Here is a 16,101-nt window from a genome sequence, read left to right as displayed (position 1 = left end):
GTGATGAGTATTTGCTCTCTGTGTAGCCAGTAGTTTTCTCCCTCACATGCTATTTCCTCACCCGTGTTAGAGAGGCCTGAGGCAATACCAAGTTTTCACAGGCAAAGTCTCAAAAAGGAAGATTTATAACTTTTTAAAATTTCAGGTTTGTTTTTTATTGCAGTTCTGAGACAAAAAAAACCCACAGTGATTTTTTCTTCTAAGTGTTTTGGTTAGTATTTGTTAAAAGCTGAGTTTCAGACTGACTTTCCTTCCAAAAACAAGGTGGTATCCTGCCATTGCTTTGTGAGGGTTTGACTGATTGATTCAGCCCTCCCCTTACCCCTGCTACAGATGAGTGAGATAAGAGACATTCCTCAGGGCCACGAGGATCTGCTTCTGGCCCAGCATGAACTCCTCACTCTGCCCAGCGGGGGTACCTCATCCAGCACTCCTGTCATCTCACTTCGCATGTCGCCTCCTCTCTCCTCCAGCCCTCCCAGGCTTGATTCCTGCTCCTTATCCTCCCACTTTCCTCCCCTGTTTCCCTAGCCTGCCCCAAGCACCAGCACCTGCCTAGCCTTTCCCAGCTCTTAGGACACATACAGAGAAGGAGGAATGGGAGTTCTTCACCCTGGGGTATTTCCCTTGTCACAGTCCTGTTCCAGCTTTCTCCCCCTGTCTCTCAGTCTGTGGGAAGAATTGCAGCAGATAGGGTCTGGTGACAACTCAAACAGCGCAAAGCAGGGCAGATGATGCGATACCTTGGCATGGCAAGTCAGGTACCAGGGAGGTATCGGAGCCCCTCAGCTCAGTGCAGTCCCATGTCCTCTTCCCCTAGCTGAGACCTCAGGCAGCTTGGGGACACAGCATGACCACAGGCCAGGGTGACAGACACCCTCTGCCATGGGATCCCGGACAGTAAACTCCTCAGCCTGGGCTGCAAATGCCTGAATGGCAGGGCAGGCGGTAGGGAGTGTGCAGTGGAGGCTGATGTCTGGGTCTAACCAGCATCATGCAGACCCATCCTCTCCCCTGGCAAGGCAGGGACTCAAACCAAGCCAGCTTGGAAAGGCCTTGGCCCAGGGCTCCATGCAGTGCTTCTCAGGCAGCAGAGCTCGTGCGTCCCTAAAACCCCTGAAGGGCTGCTCTGTGGAAGGACCCAGAATTAGCTTTTTTTCATCTCTTCATAATCGGATCTCCTCTGGCGTGTGAGACGGCTCCATACCAGACAGCACAAGGGGGTCAGCGTCTGGCGCATGAGGTGATGGAGGAGGGACGGCAGACCCGGGCTGCTTTCGGGATCAAGCTCTCCGGTGAGGAGGACGTGGGACCTCTCACAGCCCCGACAGCGGACGGCGGGCTCAAGGCGGGCTCACAACCGCCGCGCCACGCTGGGCAAGTCGCAGCCGCGGGGCAACCAAACCCTCAGCCCCCACAGGCCGCCGCCATCGCCTCAGACTCCCGCCGGACTGCGCATGCGCCGCGCCCGGCGCGAGGACGGGAGGCGGGAGGGGACAATCCCCGCTCGGGGCGGAGGGGGGGGGTGTGTGGTCACGTGCCCTCCCGCATGGCCGGGGAGCGGGCGGCGGGGTGCGCGCAGGGGGGCGGCGGGGCCGCGCCCGGTGGCGGCGGGAGCGCGCTCCCCCCCCGCCCTTTCATCTGCTCCTTCCCCGGTTGCGACGCCACCTTCAACAAGGGCTGGCGGCTGGACGCCCACCTCTGCCGGCACACGGGTGAGGTGAGCCGGGCCGGGCCGTGACCTGAGGGAACAGCGACGCGGGGGGGGGGGTCCCGTTCGGGCCTCCCCGTCGGCGGGGGGGGCGGTTCGTGTGACTGAGGTGAGGGGCCCCGCGCCCCTGCTGGCCTCGTCCCCCCCACCTCGGGGGTCTGCGTGGGCCGTGTCAGCAATCCGGCCGATGGGATCCTCCTGGAAACGGCCGGGCGCCCCCCTCAACCCCCGAGGTGCGGGTCTGTGGTCTCCCAAAGTGCCCCTCTCTCTTCCAGAGGCCGTACGTCTGCCATTACGAGGGCTGCGGTAAAGGTTTCACGAGAGATTTCCACCGCGCTCGTCACCTCCTGACCCACACCGGGGAAAAGCCGTTCGAGTAAGGCCCGAATTTTTTTACTTCTTCAGATGGATGAGGCTCGTCCTTAGGGCAGCGAAGGGGAGCTGAAACGGGGGTGGGGGCTACAGAGCACGCGTGGCTAGGTTTGGTATCATCAGCACTGCCTTAACAGCGTGCACACAGGGCGGGAGGTGGGGAATCTTAGCCTAAAACCTGTCTGGCAGTGATCCATAATAGATACTTAAAGGAGTGGGCGGATCTCCCCCTAGAATACAGAATTAGAAGAAGGAAGGGCAGTTATCTCCTATTACTAAGCCCTTAATAGCTGCACGTCTTGGATTAGGAGCTAGGAATTCCTACGTGTTTTATTAGAAATGTCTTTGATATGTTCTCCTGTGGCTTTCGACTATAACTTAGCCTCTGGCTTTTCGTGTCTTTAAAGGAAATTTTTATATTTGGGTTGCGAGTCTTGGTTATTCTTCGTGTATTCCTCTTGTCCAATGGTTTCTGTACCTGCCTAGGAAACAAAGCGCTGTTTGAGAGGGATAATTAAAAAATGCAGTCCATTTGCAGGTGCACAGCTGATGGATGCAATCAGAAATTTGGAACAAAATCAAACTTAAAGAAGCACGTTGAGCGCAAGCATCAAAATCGGCAAAAGCAATATGTGGTGAGTAATTACCTTTGGTGCTGTAAAGTGGAGGCTAAACAAGCTCCTTTTTATGTATCTGGTGAAATACTTCAACTTGTTATTATGCGGTACTTGTGTGACTTCAAATACTGGGATTGGGATTTCAGCAAAAACATGTGGGCTGGGCTGTCATTATCTTGGCCTCTAATGATAACTTAATTTCCTAAATAGTGCGACTTTGAAGGCTGTAACAAGTCTTTCAGGAAACATCAACAACTTAAAGTTCATCAATGTCACCACACCAATGAACCTCCCTTCAAGTAGGTGGATAATTTTAATAATGAACTTTTAACAATTCCATTTAAACACTGTAGATTAAAACAGGTGCCTTTTTTCAACCTTTTCATTGACATGGCATTTTAAAAAAAACTGGAATGAATTTGTAGTCATGGCTGCAAGTACATTTCTCGAACTAGCCCTTTGCTCAGTAGTCTGTTTTGAGCAACAGTCTTGGTGCTCTGTAACTTCAGCATTCCAGACTTGTTCTTAGGGTTTATTACAGGTTCACAGGAAAAAGAAACAAAAAAACCCCCTTTTTTTACTTCACACAGTCTGAAATACAAGCATAAAAGCTTGCATGGTAATGAAAAATGCAGCTACCTCTGTTTTCCAGTAAAAAGCAGTGACGTGGCTGGCTAACACTGAAGTGAGTAGTAGCTTAAAAACGGTGAAAGGCTTGGACACCGATCTGAGAAGATGTGCATTGCAACTCCACTATTTACATGACACATCAGTATAGATCTGATGAAAGCAAAGTTTAGTCTTGTATTTCTTAAAGGTGGAACACACTTAATAGGAGTGTTCCGCTTAAGTGAAGGGCGCTAGTATGTCTGGGTGACAGGTACAAAAATACTGTCAGTGCTCTGCTGCTGCTCTGACTGCTAGATCTGTACAAACCACTTAAACCTTCCACTTTCTATCTCTTTTATGGTTGAAGAGCCTACTGCGTAGGGATGATATGAAGCTTGATTCTTTAGCTAAAGCTTAACTTGCTGTATACGTGGAAATCATACTATAGTTTTAACTCCCGAGGGGATCAGAGTCCTCTATTAGAAACATATTATGGAATTTACTTTTACAAGGGGGGGGGGGGGGTGTGACAGAACAGATCTCTAGGCGACGGGAAACTTGGATTATTTTGTCCACTTTAATTGTTCCTGACTTATAAGAACAAAAAATATGCGGATGCAGTGAAAGAAATTAAACCAGTGTTATTTTATACCTAGATGTAATAATGAAGGATGTGGAAAGCACTTTTCTACTCCAAGTCGACTAAAGCGGCATGAGAAGATACATGAAGGTAAAACAGTTTTTCTTCTTGCTTCAGTTACGTTTTATCAAAGGAAAAAGGACTTCTTCCAGTAGAGAGTATGCAGGGATGTGTGACAGACATGAAAGCATTCTGGGCCTAGTGATCCAGGCGAACAAAACACCTGTTTTGAGTAGTCAAATGGGATACAATTGCAAGACATTGCAGTGTTCAGTTACAATGTACTTGTGGTAGGCTGAACAGAGCTCAGGATTCCTTCAGCCATTTCTTCTCCTAATGTGTTTCCTTGTCAATAGTCCATCTTCTGGAGATGGGCTAATGCTTAAGGCACTAGCCTAGACCTCCACAGGTTAGGATCAGTTGCCAGTTCTGCCACAAATTCCCAACAGAAGCTTGGCAAAACCATGTAGGCTTGCATTTTTTAAGTTGTTAATGTACCTATGTGAAAGGTATTTAAGTGGAATTGTTAGGAGGCGGTTATATATGTTTGAGCTAATCCTGCTACACTCCTGCCCATTCTTTCAGTACTACTGACAGCTAACCCACTTTCCAGTGCTAGGAAAAAAAAAAAAAAAAACAACCCAAGAGACTAGGAAGAGTATCCAAAAAGCTGCGATTTGTACTGCATACCTTTCTTAAGACAGGGACTTGTTCATAGTTGTTTGACCTTTCCAGTCCTGGGATTTAAATGGTGTTGACTTTTTGTGGTTCATTTAAAAACCAGCCTGTCTTCTTGACAGAATGATGTAGTCCCCTTAGACTCTGGAATATTACTGTATGGTCAAGATCTTATTTTTTAAAATTTATATAGAAATAATATGTATTACTACAGTTATTTTCATCTACTTGAGTGAAAGTGTATGGCTGGTGAGGAATTAGCTTTACTGAAGCAAGGAGAGAGAGAGTTTCATAAAATCATTTAGGTTGGAAAGGACCTCTGGAGGTCATCTGGTCCAACTCCCTGCTCAAGACAGGGTCAGTTAGACCAGGTTGCTGAGGACTGCAGCCAGTCAAGTTTTGAAGGTTTCCAGGTGTAGGGATTCCACAGCCTCTCTGGACAACTCATGTCAGTGATACAAGGTTTCTTCCTTAAACCTGTTGGGATTTTCTCATGTTCTAATTTGTGTTTGTTGCCTCTTGTCCCATCACTGTGCAGTATGGTAGGAGAGGAGGAATACTGGCCTTTTAATTTTCAAGCGCTAGAAGTGGAACTCCCCCTTGTGAAACTGGACTGTGTTTGCCAGAACCTTTGTGATTGTAAACATCTGTCCTGTCCAACAGGCTATGCGTGCAAGAAAGAAAACTGCTCATATACTGGAAAAACTTGGACAGAGCTTCTGAAACATAATAAAGTCAGTCATACAGGTAAACTCCAAATGCTTTAGTAAATAGAACTTAACTTTTGATACGAATGGGAAACAAACTGCTAATTTGACGAGGAGTCCTTGCTGAACTCACTTCATCAACTTGTCATTGTGTCTAGACAAACTTGTTTACTAACACTTTATCAGTAAAATGGTTGCCATTCTGGCTAGAGCTTAAACTGATGAAAATGCTACTCCAGTATAATTACTTTGCTTTGTGATCTAGTTAACAAGAAATTGTATAATGTACAATTTCAGATCTGGATAATTCATACTGTATTATTCTCTTCCAGTCTCTGAGTTCCTTGCATCTCTTGTGGATTTTAGCATTGTTAGAGGACTGCTAGGGTTTGATTCTGAGCACCTGTAAGAAGCTGTTAATTTATACTCTGCCTGTCTCTCCCACTCAGAGCCGATAGTTTGCAGTGAGTGTTACAAAACTTTTAAACGGAAAGACTACCTCAAGCAGCATCAAAAAACACATGCTGTGGAGAGGGAAGTCTGCCAATGCCCGAGAGAAGGATGTGGGAGAACTTACACAACCGTATTTAACCTTCAAAGCCATATCCTCTCTTTTCATGAGGAGAAAAAACCATTCTCTTGTGATTATCCAGGCTGTGGAAGAGTGTTTGCAATGAAGGTATGTATTTTTTTACATTGTTCTAATCTGAATCACATAATCTGAAATGATAAACCTAAGTCCTTTTGTTTGTTGTTTTTTTTTTCCTCTGCCCTTTGTAACTGTAGCAGAGCCTAGCAAGGCACGCAGTTGTACATGATCCTGAAAAGAGGAAGATGAACTTGAAAGTAAGTTATACTCTTGAAAAAGTCCTGTCAACCATACCCTGTCACTTCAGAGGAGGGTAAACAAACATTACATGTTTTATAATGTGACTGCAAGCAGGAAAACAGGCCAGCTATCTGCTTAATTTGGGAGATTCTTTATTTCTGAAGCTCCTTTAAATAATGCAGTGATGGCCTATTCATTGATTTCTTGTTTCGCCACCACATTAGTAGTGTTTGTTCCATAGATATATTAAGTTGCTAATTCTGGATTTATTTCTGCCAGGCAAAGCGTTCTCGTCCTAAGAGGAGCTTAGCCTCTCGTCTGAGCGGCTACATTCCTCCTAAAACGCAGCCAGGAAAGGATGCTGTTCTGACAGAAAGCAAGGCAGTGGATAAGCCCATCGAAAATGAAATACCAACTGTTGAAATTCTGACTCTGCAGTAAAGATTAACTGAGACAACATTCTTTGTGGAATGACCCGTGCAAAGCTCAACAATAACTTTATTAAAAGTTTACAGTTTGTGAGGGTTTTTTTTTATAAATAAAAAAAATCAATATTGTTTACACGTCTTCATAAAGTCACTGATGCAACTCATTTGACTTCAGATCTTCATTTTCATCTTTCTTTACTATACTGTTTTTCTGTTTTTCCATCTTCTGGTATGCTTTCAACTCTTTGTCAGACATGTGTCTCAAAATACAGGTACTCACCCCTTCTCTAGTAACTTTTGGCTTGGAAAGATAAGTGGCTTTCTCGGACACAGTATCCAAAATCTGATCAAAAAGCATGAACTGAAAAGGAGAAAAATAGGACTAAATACACAAACACAGGTAGAAGAATATTTCAGGCTGTTCTGTAATGACACGATCTACTGCTTGCGGTTTAGCTATTAGCTGAAACGAGCTAGTTGCTAGTCCTGGTTTGAGCATTTCAGCTGCTTCTTTCCTAACCATTTGTTCTTTACTCACAAGCAGGTTTAGGAAAGTCACCAGAGGGATTAAGCCATTTCCTAACACTTAGGCTGAATTCCTGATTCATCCCGTTTTGCTGTTTAAAGGTGTCTGTGAAAGTGGACTGCATCTGACTCCTGCCCACCCTCCTCTTCCACTAGATTCAGGCATATTAATGGGGCTTTCCTCTTAAGAGGCAGTGTTGTTCTAAGGTTAGCAGAACGTGGTGGTATTGAACTGAGTGATACAGTGGTGTTCATATAACAAGCTGAACTCTTAAGCTCATAATTAAGCTTTTAAATTTAAGGACAACCTAAATCTGGACTGTGTCATGAAATGTTCTGCTCCCACCCCTGTCCAGTTCTTCCTCCTGCTGCCCTTTTGCTGTGAATTCAACTTCCTTTAAAAAGTTTTGTTCCTTTTGGATGAAGTGATATCACAATTTTCTCCAGCAATTTAGTAGACAGAATCATGAAGGAAACCTAATTCACTATACACATTAAAAGAAAAAAAAATCATACATGGAATCTTTATAAAAAAGCCATTTGTGCAAATGACAATGAAGACAAGTCTCAAGGCCCTGCAATTATGCTAGTGAGCTGCCGCCAGCTCCCTAACATTTTATAGACATTTACTTTGCCAGTCTTGGAACACCATTCCAGTAGTTTTTCACAACAACGGTGGACAATTAACCTTAGCACCGTTGCAAAAACGCATCTTCAGAAGAACAGTTAAGTTATTGAAATAATCCAGCTGAAACAAGCAGATTTTTTTTTTTTTTTACATTTACTGTTAAACTTTTCAGCGAGTGAGCTGGCTTAAGGCACAGACAGGAAAATTTCACCAGCCCAGTTCATAAGGTGGTGCTGCAAAGGAGTAGGAACTGCTTAGAGCCTGCTGTCAAAGCCAGTATTATAACTGCATTCTTAGGAAAGCATGGTATTTGAATTGTCTCTGTGGGACTACTTTTCTAGAACTGCAGTGTTTGAAGAGATGCAGCTTAAGGTGGGGCAACCGTTACTTTCACGGGACTTAGACCTAGACCTTCACTTATTTTAGCAGTACATGATATATTAAAAAAACATGGCAGTACTGAATAAGGGAAAGTTAATACAAGTACAGCTATTTAATGAAACTGATTGGTCCAACTTTCAGGAGTCCACTTACCATGTCTGTATTGCTATCTTTTGCTTGCCGGATGGTAACCTTAACATGGTATTTCTTTTCAATCCACTGTGCTATCTGCTTAGTCTTGGTCTCTAAGTCGTTCTTGGCAATAGCTGAAGAAAAGGATAACTCCTTCTGAATCACCCCTGTTTAAAACAGAACTAAAACTGTGTTGGCTTAACATCTGACAAACCTGTGTTACTTGCTGTCTTTCAACAGCTTACAGTGCTTTGTCTGCTTAACTCCCTTCCCCCATACTGCTTTCTCATACACAGAGCATCTCAGTCTCATTGTCTCAGCATGCACCACTCTCACCTTAGAAGGTGGCTATTTGGTATCTCACACTCACTGCCATAATTAGGAGACTGAGTGCATGTTTGACCCGCACAGGGAAGTCTCTTCAGGGTCAGAAGGCTTCAAGTATTTTTATTTTAATTAGTTTTGTTCATACTACCCACAATGCAGGTCTAACAAAGATAAACAGGTAAGCATTGAATGTGGAATTAAAGACTGGCTGCGCAAATTCCTACATCCTGCACATAGTATAGCTGAATGTAAAAGCTTTGAAGTTGGATAGCTCTTCATCTCGAGCCCATTTTCTTGAATAGTGAAGTGCAATATTCAACTGGAATTATGATGCCTTGTAACATATTTGAACAACTTATGGTCTCTTCCTCCTTAAAGATTCTCTAAAGTAGTTACCATTTGAATAATCTTTTTGTAGTTTCTTGAACAGAAAAACTCACTACTATGATAGTGCTCTCCTCTAAAATCAGACCTCTACCCCAAGCACAGATACCTTCGTTAGCCTGAGGATAAGAAAAGAGGATACAAGGTCAGACACCTTTTCTAAAACCTCTTTGCCAAACTCAGTTTGTTAAACTGCTGGAGCAGGCTGACTTAAAAAACACTGAAAAGTGTTCAATATTGAACAAGTTGTTCTCTTGACTCTGTACAAGAAAAGGCTCCAGACTTTGTCTTCCTAGCAGCAAGTTAGGAAGAGAATGTTTCATTACTACTGGTGACAAAATTATGTAATTATATTGGTGTATCTGGTGCTCAGTTTGTAAAAACTGCCTGTCACCTTATGCCTTAGTAAAAGAACAGGAATTCAGTGAGTCTTGTGGAACCAGTCTAGTTATATTGACTTAAATAAAAATAGATTTTTTACAAAAGCCAGCAGATGCCAAAATAGTAAATCCTGAGAAGGCAATAGAAGGCATCTCTGTGGAAGACTAATCCAAAATTTTATTTTCACCACTGCAAATCCTTAATAGCGTGGACTGCAGTGACATTGCTTTGGATTTACACAGATGCAAGTAAGAGGATTTAATCTGCTGACACCACTTTTAATGCAGCATTTTTCAAAGTGCTCAGTGTTGCAGTGTCAACAATGTACGTACCTGGTTTTGGACTTGCTTTTTTCTTCTCTGCAAGTTTAAGCTGTTCTTCATGAATCTGCTGCCCAGTCATTAGTCTGTATACAGGAGGTTCTGCATTCTCACGAAGGAGAACTAGTTTCAGGTCATGTTGATCCATAAGTTTGAGTGCCTCTGCTCGGTGCATATTTCCTAAGCTCTCTCCATCCTGGTTGATTACATGCAAAATCCGATAGGGAATTCTTCGCCCAACACTTCCAAATGCTGCTTTCCTTTTTGGTTCTGTGTGAGATTTTTCGGCTGTACAAAATGGTTGAGTAAGTCCAAACACAGTTGACTTTCTAGGGTCAGGGTCAGGTACCACCATCCAGAATGGAGAAAAGACCCTCTTTTGTGGTGTTTGTGTCAGAAGAGCACCAAAGAATCTTTTTGCATATCTATTCTCATTTCTGGTTGCTTGACATAAAAGTTTCATCACACAAAAGGCAGTCATTCTGAGGAAGCAGGGAAGAGGAAAAAACAAGTTACCCCCATCAGTCAGACTCTTCTAGTTATATTAGAAAGACGTGACTCCAGTTCAGTAAACCCTAGTCCTTAAAACTACTCTTTGAAAAAGATGCATGGTGTTGCTATACAGAATGAGCAATCAACAGTAATTCTACAGTAACAGAGGGCTTTAACCCAGAGAGAAAATCCGACAAAGGAACAAATTTATTAAGAGTTATCTTCAGTATTTTAAAATTTGAGCCTGAACTCCTTTAAAGAATCCAATACTTCCTAGTTCATTTCTCCTCACAAGAGTATCTACTCTTACACAGCTTTTTTGTGTATACAGAGATGAGCCAATGGTTAAGAGGGAGAATTTGCTGTCAAATAAACAGGCATGTCACACTTTTAAGATTTTCAGTCCACATTTTTTTCATGAAGTATCTAGCACTAGGACTTTTTTTCTGGTTGTGATACTCTTCTTTGGAAAGTGTTTCATTTAAGCCACATTAATTCAGAACCACCCTAATCACATAGTGAATGAAGTGGCGATTTGTGCAACATCTGTCAGCAGCCATCCCATCATCTGCAGTCTGACTCTTCTGTGTTTTGTAAGATTTTGAAATTTCAAAGCCTTGACCATACAGAGTAAGACTGCCATGCAAAATCTTCACCTTGGCATTAAAACACGACAAAGTAACTAACAGGTACTATACTTGAAAATATGGTTTGTCACAGGGTTGAAAACTCTTCCATAGCTAGCGTGCAACTTGCTTCTCACAGCACTGGCCCCAGATTGTGTATTTTACTGAGTTTTCCAAATGTCATTTTGTGGAAGTAATCCAGCTAGTTACTTGGTCTTACATGGATTAAGCGCCAATATTATTTCAGTAACCTTAAAAAAAAAAAAATAAAGTCTTTACTGTCTTTTAAGCTCAAGTTCTACTGATTCAGCCATGCTTCAAAGTGAAAACAGTACCTTAATTTTAAACCTATTTTATCAGACACTTAAAAGTATTGACTGACTTTTGCAGTTTTTCACAAACATTAAATTTAGGGTGGCAAGTTCCTATTCATAGTGAGCTGATTTTTTCCAGTTGTCAAAACTATTTAGATTTCATACATACAGAAAGCATGCACCCTATGTACCATTTCACCAGAACCATCTAATAAAAACACCGATAATGGTATTCTTCAATGATGAAAAAAGAGAAAAATAGAGACACAGATAAGACTTGCTTGCTATACCTTGACTGGAAAATAAGCAACAGATTCATATACCTAAGATCCCCACTTACAGATTGTGATTTAAATAAATTGTTACAGGCCTCTATCCTGGCACGGTATTCACAAAGCTATAAACTTTCAAAACAAACCTCAAAATACACCAGTGCTTGAAATTTGAAAACTAGTGAAACTGATCTTTGAGACATTTCTTCCATTATATTTTTTTCCCCATTTCTCCCTGGTTCATGGAACCCCCCCGGCAGTTTCAGTGCACCTGACCATTACTTGCATTTTGTTCAAAGCTTCAGAAATCAGCCAGTTTTTAACAGCTGCAAAAACTTTAGAAATAAAGAGCAAACTGTGCAGTATTACCTGCAGTTTTGGTATTCCATGTTTGAAAGGCAGCAAGTACAGGAAAAGCCAAAGATGATATAGGAAAACAAAAACAGGTCGGGTCATACCAGAGGTGTTGGCAAGAGTGTGACTTCTTTTGCCTAGGAAGGAACGTGACTCTACTCTGTAATTATATACACGCATACATGTATATATGTATGACATTGTGTAGACATGTATCCATGTGCGTACATATACACGGAGAAGGTGCAAGCAATCAGCAAGGATAAGGAACTATTTATAACTCTAAGCAGTGTTGGCCCGGGAACAAGTACAATGACCTGCCTGTGAATAAACTTCGTCTGAAAACGGGGACAGTTTGGAGCCTGGGACAGACTTCAGGTTTTCGCAGCAGGGACAAAGCCGATATAAACGGCTCGAAGACGGTACCGGATCAGTTCATAAACAGGGCAGCCTGACGTGGCTGTGTGCTACAGCAGGACCCTAAGCTCAGGGCACAGAAGATAAATACCTGGATATTGACAGCAGAGTCCAAAAGCAGCTGGTAGAGGTACTGTCCCTTCCTACCCTGGGCTCTGCCTCTGCCGAGTCCACACCAGGACCACGGCCCCTGGAAAACACAGCTTTTTCTTGGGATACACAAGCATCTTTGCGTGTCATCAGTGCGGCCACGCAAAAGCCGAGAAGTCCTTATTTTTAAAACGGTTACGTGCACCAGCTGTGGATCGTGCACTGCAGACTTACAGACCGTAATCTGGGAATCGCTCGGGTGGGTTATAAAACACTATAATTAAATTTATCTTGCATTCAGAGGAGCCTGGCTTGCCTTTGTCAGTTACTGACTTATAAAGCTAAGCAGTGGTCTCACGGCAATGGGGTAATAGCTTATTTTGAAGAGAAGTTAATCTTGCTGTGCTAAATACATGGGTTGCCCTTTATCCGCCTTCATTTTCTGTTGCTATTTTAAGTCTAATAAGCCCTGCCTTAACTGTCGCAGAGAGAAACCGTCCCCCTTTATGGGCCCGCGTAAGCGTATTTTGCTTTGTGCGTTTCCCCCACTTAGACCGCGCACCAGCGAGCGAGACGCTCGTGGAATTCCACGCGTGGCTTCCTGCCGGGCGCCGCCGCCTCACCCTGCGTGCCCCGGTCCGTCCGTGCCGCTCCGTCCCCCGCCGCGGGCGGGACCCGGAGCCCACCGGGACTCCCGTGGACCGGTCCCCCGCGGTTCCCCGATGCCGGGCTGTTCTTACCTGCCGGGCCGGGCCGAGCCGAGCCGAGCCGCCGGCCCCCAGCAGCAACCGGGGGAGGGTGGAGACTGCCCTGCCTCTTCCTCTTCCTCTTCTTCCTCTTCCTCTTCTCCCCGCCCCGTGGCGGCCCGGCGTGTCAAGGCGAGACCTCCCCCCCCCGCTTCCCCTCCCACCCGTGCATCGCCCTGGGGTGCGCACCGGTGGGTTTGGTGGGACCTTCGGTGTTCCGCCCCGCCTCGGGTTGGGGCTCTGCTTCTCCGGTTTGGAGGTGGAAGGCGTTGGGGTTGAAATGGAAGCTGAAATTCACGCGCGAAGCCTTAGGTCCCCCGGCTGCAAGCGACACACCTAACGAGTAAAAACGCCGCGTGGGGCGAGAGTCCTTGCCTACTGTCCTTCCCGCTTGAAAAAAATCCGGATTTTTTAGCTTATTTGCTTTGGGTCACAACTAAGCCACCCTTCTTTCCTCTCCCCCCCTTCCTGCCCAGGAAGAAGAAACACAATATAAATCTGAGCTTCGTCTTTTTGGTGTGAAAGCTTTCTGTTCTTAACTGTGGTCTTGGAATAGTTTAATTCCACGTGCCGTTGTTTTGGTGCAGTCATTTTGGTACACACGTGCAAAAAAAGTCTGTCATTGCTTTGTGCCCTCCACAGAAGACATCGAACGGTAATTGTGTGCAAAACCCGAAAACTTTACTAAATCGGCTCGCAATCTGGGATTCATTCATATCACCGTATTCTCATTAAAACTCCTTGCCTGCAGGAATGAATATGGAAAAATGCCATTAACAGAATTAGCTAAGTAGATGGTGAGTTGTGTTAACAGCCTGGCTGACAACTGTAGCTATGCAAATTGCGCCTGTTTTTCCCATCCTGCTCTTTTGTTCATTTCTAGATTTTGCTCGGGCTTTATGCCTTTACAGCTGTAAGTTCTTTGGGAACAGGGATTGCCATCGCTTACATCAATAGAGTGCCTGAGAAAACTGGATCTCATTTTGATGCTCTCAAAACATAAATTATTGAAATTCTACAGTATCCAGTTGTGGAGAGTGAAATATTCCACAATGAGAAAAGGCGAGGCAAAAATGTTTCTTGCTGCTCTTTTCATGGTCTGGAAATCAAGTGTGGAATTTGAATAACTGTGAAGGGAAGTTTTGGCAGAGCTGAAGCTCAGAGAGAGATTTTTATTATTTTTTTTTCATCCTCAGCTCTGCAGTATGCATTAGAGGAGAGCTTGTCAATGGCCCAGCTTGCAGTTACCTACTATTGCCTCTCTGAGAACCATCCCCACAAGACAGATAATTTTCAGCAACGTTAGTAGGAGCAATAAAGCTAATAATCCTCTTCACTGTGATAAAAACTACCTGCATGAAAACAAGGTACTCTGGAGCATACAACTTGCATTCCATCTCTCTTCCCTTTATTTAATTCCATTAAGTTTAAACCTGATGTTTGTTTTACTTCATGCCTTTCTAATTAGTGTGCCAAGAAATGGTGCAGCCTTCTCGTGCTGTTTGTCCTCAATTAACTTGATCTTTCTGGGGCTTCGTTGCACTCTTTCTCCTTGTCCTTTGTCTCATGTCTGTTTACACTGTAATTGTCCAGGGGCCGTGTTTTTATATGTGCCTGTCACAGTGGGACTGCAGTCTTAATTATTTGAAAGACACTGTCGTAATAAATGCAGTTAATAGTAACTTTCTGTCTTCTATGTTGCCTGATGCACATCATCCTCTGCCCACGCCTGACAATACTCTCAGTCATCTATTTGGTTTTTAATTCCTCAATCTGCATCTGTCTTTTTTCCCATTTGACATTTAGTTTCCCAAGCTGGTTAGCAAAGTTGTTGTTTTCACTTTATTATTTTTTGTGCCAAATCAAGGCCTGTTCTGCTAGACCTCGTGCCAAACTGTAGATAATTCATGCCTTAGGTAATTTAAAATGCAAATGTATGAGAAGGAGAAAGGATGGTGGATGGAGAGATTTCCTGCTCTCATACATGAACAGTGTACCGATCTGCCAGTGTGGATGTTACTGATGTTATTAATTAATGCGAGACTCAAGATGCTGTTGGGAAGCTTCCTCCACATTCACAACCGATCTGTGGGGGACAGTATGATTGTCCCTTGTGGATATTGGAAACCGGTTCCAGTCCTTCTGTGGTTTGGGGTCTATCTCCCCCTGAAGCTATTCGCTCTGGGTACAGCAAGCTGCTTGTAATGCCCAGCAGAGAGCGAGAGTGTCCTTAGCTGGATGACAAAGTGCTTACCTGGAGACCCAAGGCTATAGTTTTCTTGCATTCACGCTCCATCATTCATTTTGTGGAAGGAGGAAGGAAGCTGCTGAATTGCCCTGTGCCTGCAAGGAGCTCGTGCCTGCTGGCTCGGGGTGGAGGACAGGTCCTACTTTGGTCCACGGTGAACATCTTTGCCGCTTTCTGAACTGGAGCTGTAGTTCTCGATATCGGATCCAAAAAATTTCAAGTGCCAAACAAGTTCATCAGGAATTTATTACTGATAGTGTTGGGTTTATGCAATGCCTGGGGTTCCTGGTCGTGAACCAGTAGCAGCGGGTGGGACAGCGGTTGTTTTCGGTCTAACTGCTAAAGCTGTGATTAGTCTCCTGCGCGCTTGTGCTTGCAAAAGTACTGAGCATCCGGAGGGTTGCTCACCTTGTGCACCTCCATTTTCCTGTTTTTCTGTATAATCCCCTCCTTCACAGGGTGTTTCGGCAGGGAAGCTTTGGGGAAGAGTTGGAGAGAGTCTCTCTCCTCCCCATCCCTGCTCTTTAGCAGCAGCTGGGGTGGCTCGCCTCCACCTTCTCGCTCGTTACAGACACGGCTGTGTGGTTCTGCGGTCCCCGGTTCGGAGAGGGGCCGTAACCTCCCCTGTGCTCTCCTTAGTATTCCTTTTCCCCTTCGTGTTTATAAAAGACTTTTGCACATAACTCAGATGAAAAACTCCCTTGTGCTGAGCTGAGCATTGCCATATGGCAGAGAACACGTCCGAGTAAACATGTATTTAAAAGGCAGAGGAATGCTGGGGATGTAGTAGGTCCAGACTCCGGGATTCTGCAGTAGGTCATTTACTCCTTTTCCATCGCCAGCTTTTGAAAGTTGCTTCCTACACACACTTCT

General features: G+C 44.3%; 2 protein-coding genes across 7 annotated transcripts; one reads left to right on the top strand and one right to left on the bottom strand.

Moving 5' to 3' along the window:
* Positions 1–1,536: 1,536 nt before the first annotated feature.
* On the top strand, positions 1,537–6,722 carry GTF3A (general transcription factor IIIA). Of its 2 annotated transcripts, none has more exons than XM_075050684.1 (9): positions 1,537–1,720; positions 1,987–2,087; positions 2,622–2,718; positions 2,911–2,999; positions 3,966–4,039; positions 5,291–5,374; positions 5,784–6,013; positions 6,124–6,180; positions 6,443–6,722. In XM_075050684.1, exons 1-9 carry the CDS (start codon positions 1,550–1,552, stop codon positions 6,602–6,604), a joined length of 1,065 nt encoding a protein of 354 aa, XP_074906785.1. In that variant the 5' UTR covers positions 1,537–1,549; the 3' UTR covers positions 6,605–6,722. The 2 variants fall into 2 exon arrangements, with proteins under 2 accessions (XP_074906785.1, XP_074906783.1); XM_075050682.1 differs by having other exon boundaries at positions 6,121–6,180.
* Positions 6,642–13,075, bottom strand: MTIF3 (mitochondrial translational initiation factor 3). 5 transcript variants are annotated; one of them, XM_075050689.1, is made up of 5 exons: positions 12,858–12,873; positions 11,743–11,864; positions 9,682–10,151; positions 8,279–8,391; positions 6,642–6,952 (listed from the first exon to the last, which is right to left on the bottom strand). In XM_075050689.1, the coding sequence occupies exons 2-5, from the start codon at positions 11,760–11,762 to the stop codon at positions 6,740–6,742; spliced, it is 816 nt and encodes a 271-aa protein (XP_074906790.1). In that variant the 5' UTR covers positions 11,763–11,864; positions 12,858–12,873; the 3' UTR covers positions 6,642–6,739. The 5 variants fall into 5 exon arrangements, with proteins under 5 accessions (XP_074906790.1, XP_074906788.1, XP_074906789.1 ...); XM_075050687.1 differs by lacking the exons at positions 11,743–11,864; positions 12,858–12,873 and adding an exon at positions 12,975–13,075 and having other exon boundaries at positions 8,279–8,424; XM_075050688.1 differs by lacking the exon at positions 11,743–11,864 and having other exon boundaries at positions 8,279–8,424; positions 12,858–12,997.
* Between the last annotated feature and the right edge of the window lie 3,026 nt (positions 13,076–16,101).

Source organism: Buteo buteo, chromosome 18 (genome assembly GCF_964188355.1).
Source record: "Buteo buteo chromosome 18, bButBut1.hap1.1, whole genome shotgun sequence".
Taxonomy (NCBI): Eukaryota; Metazoa; Chordata; class Aves; order Accipitriformes; family Accipitridae; genus Buteo; species Buteo buteo.
Note: the sequence above shows the minus strand (reverse complement) of the source record. Positions and strands in the feature narration are given on the sequence as shown.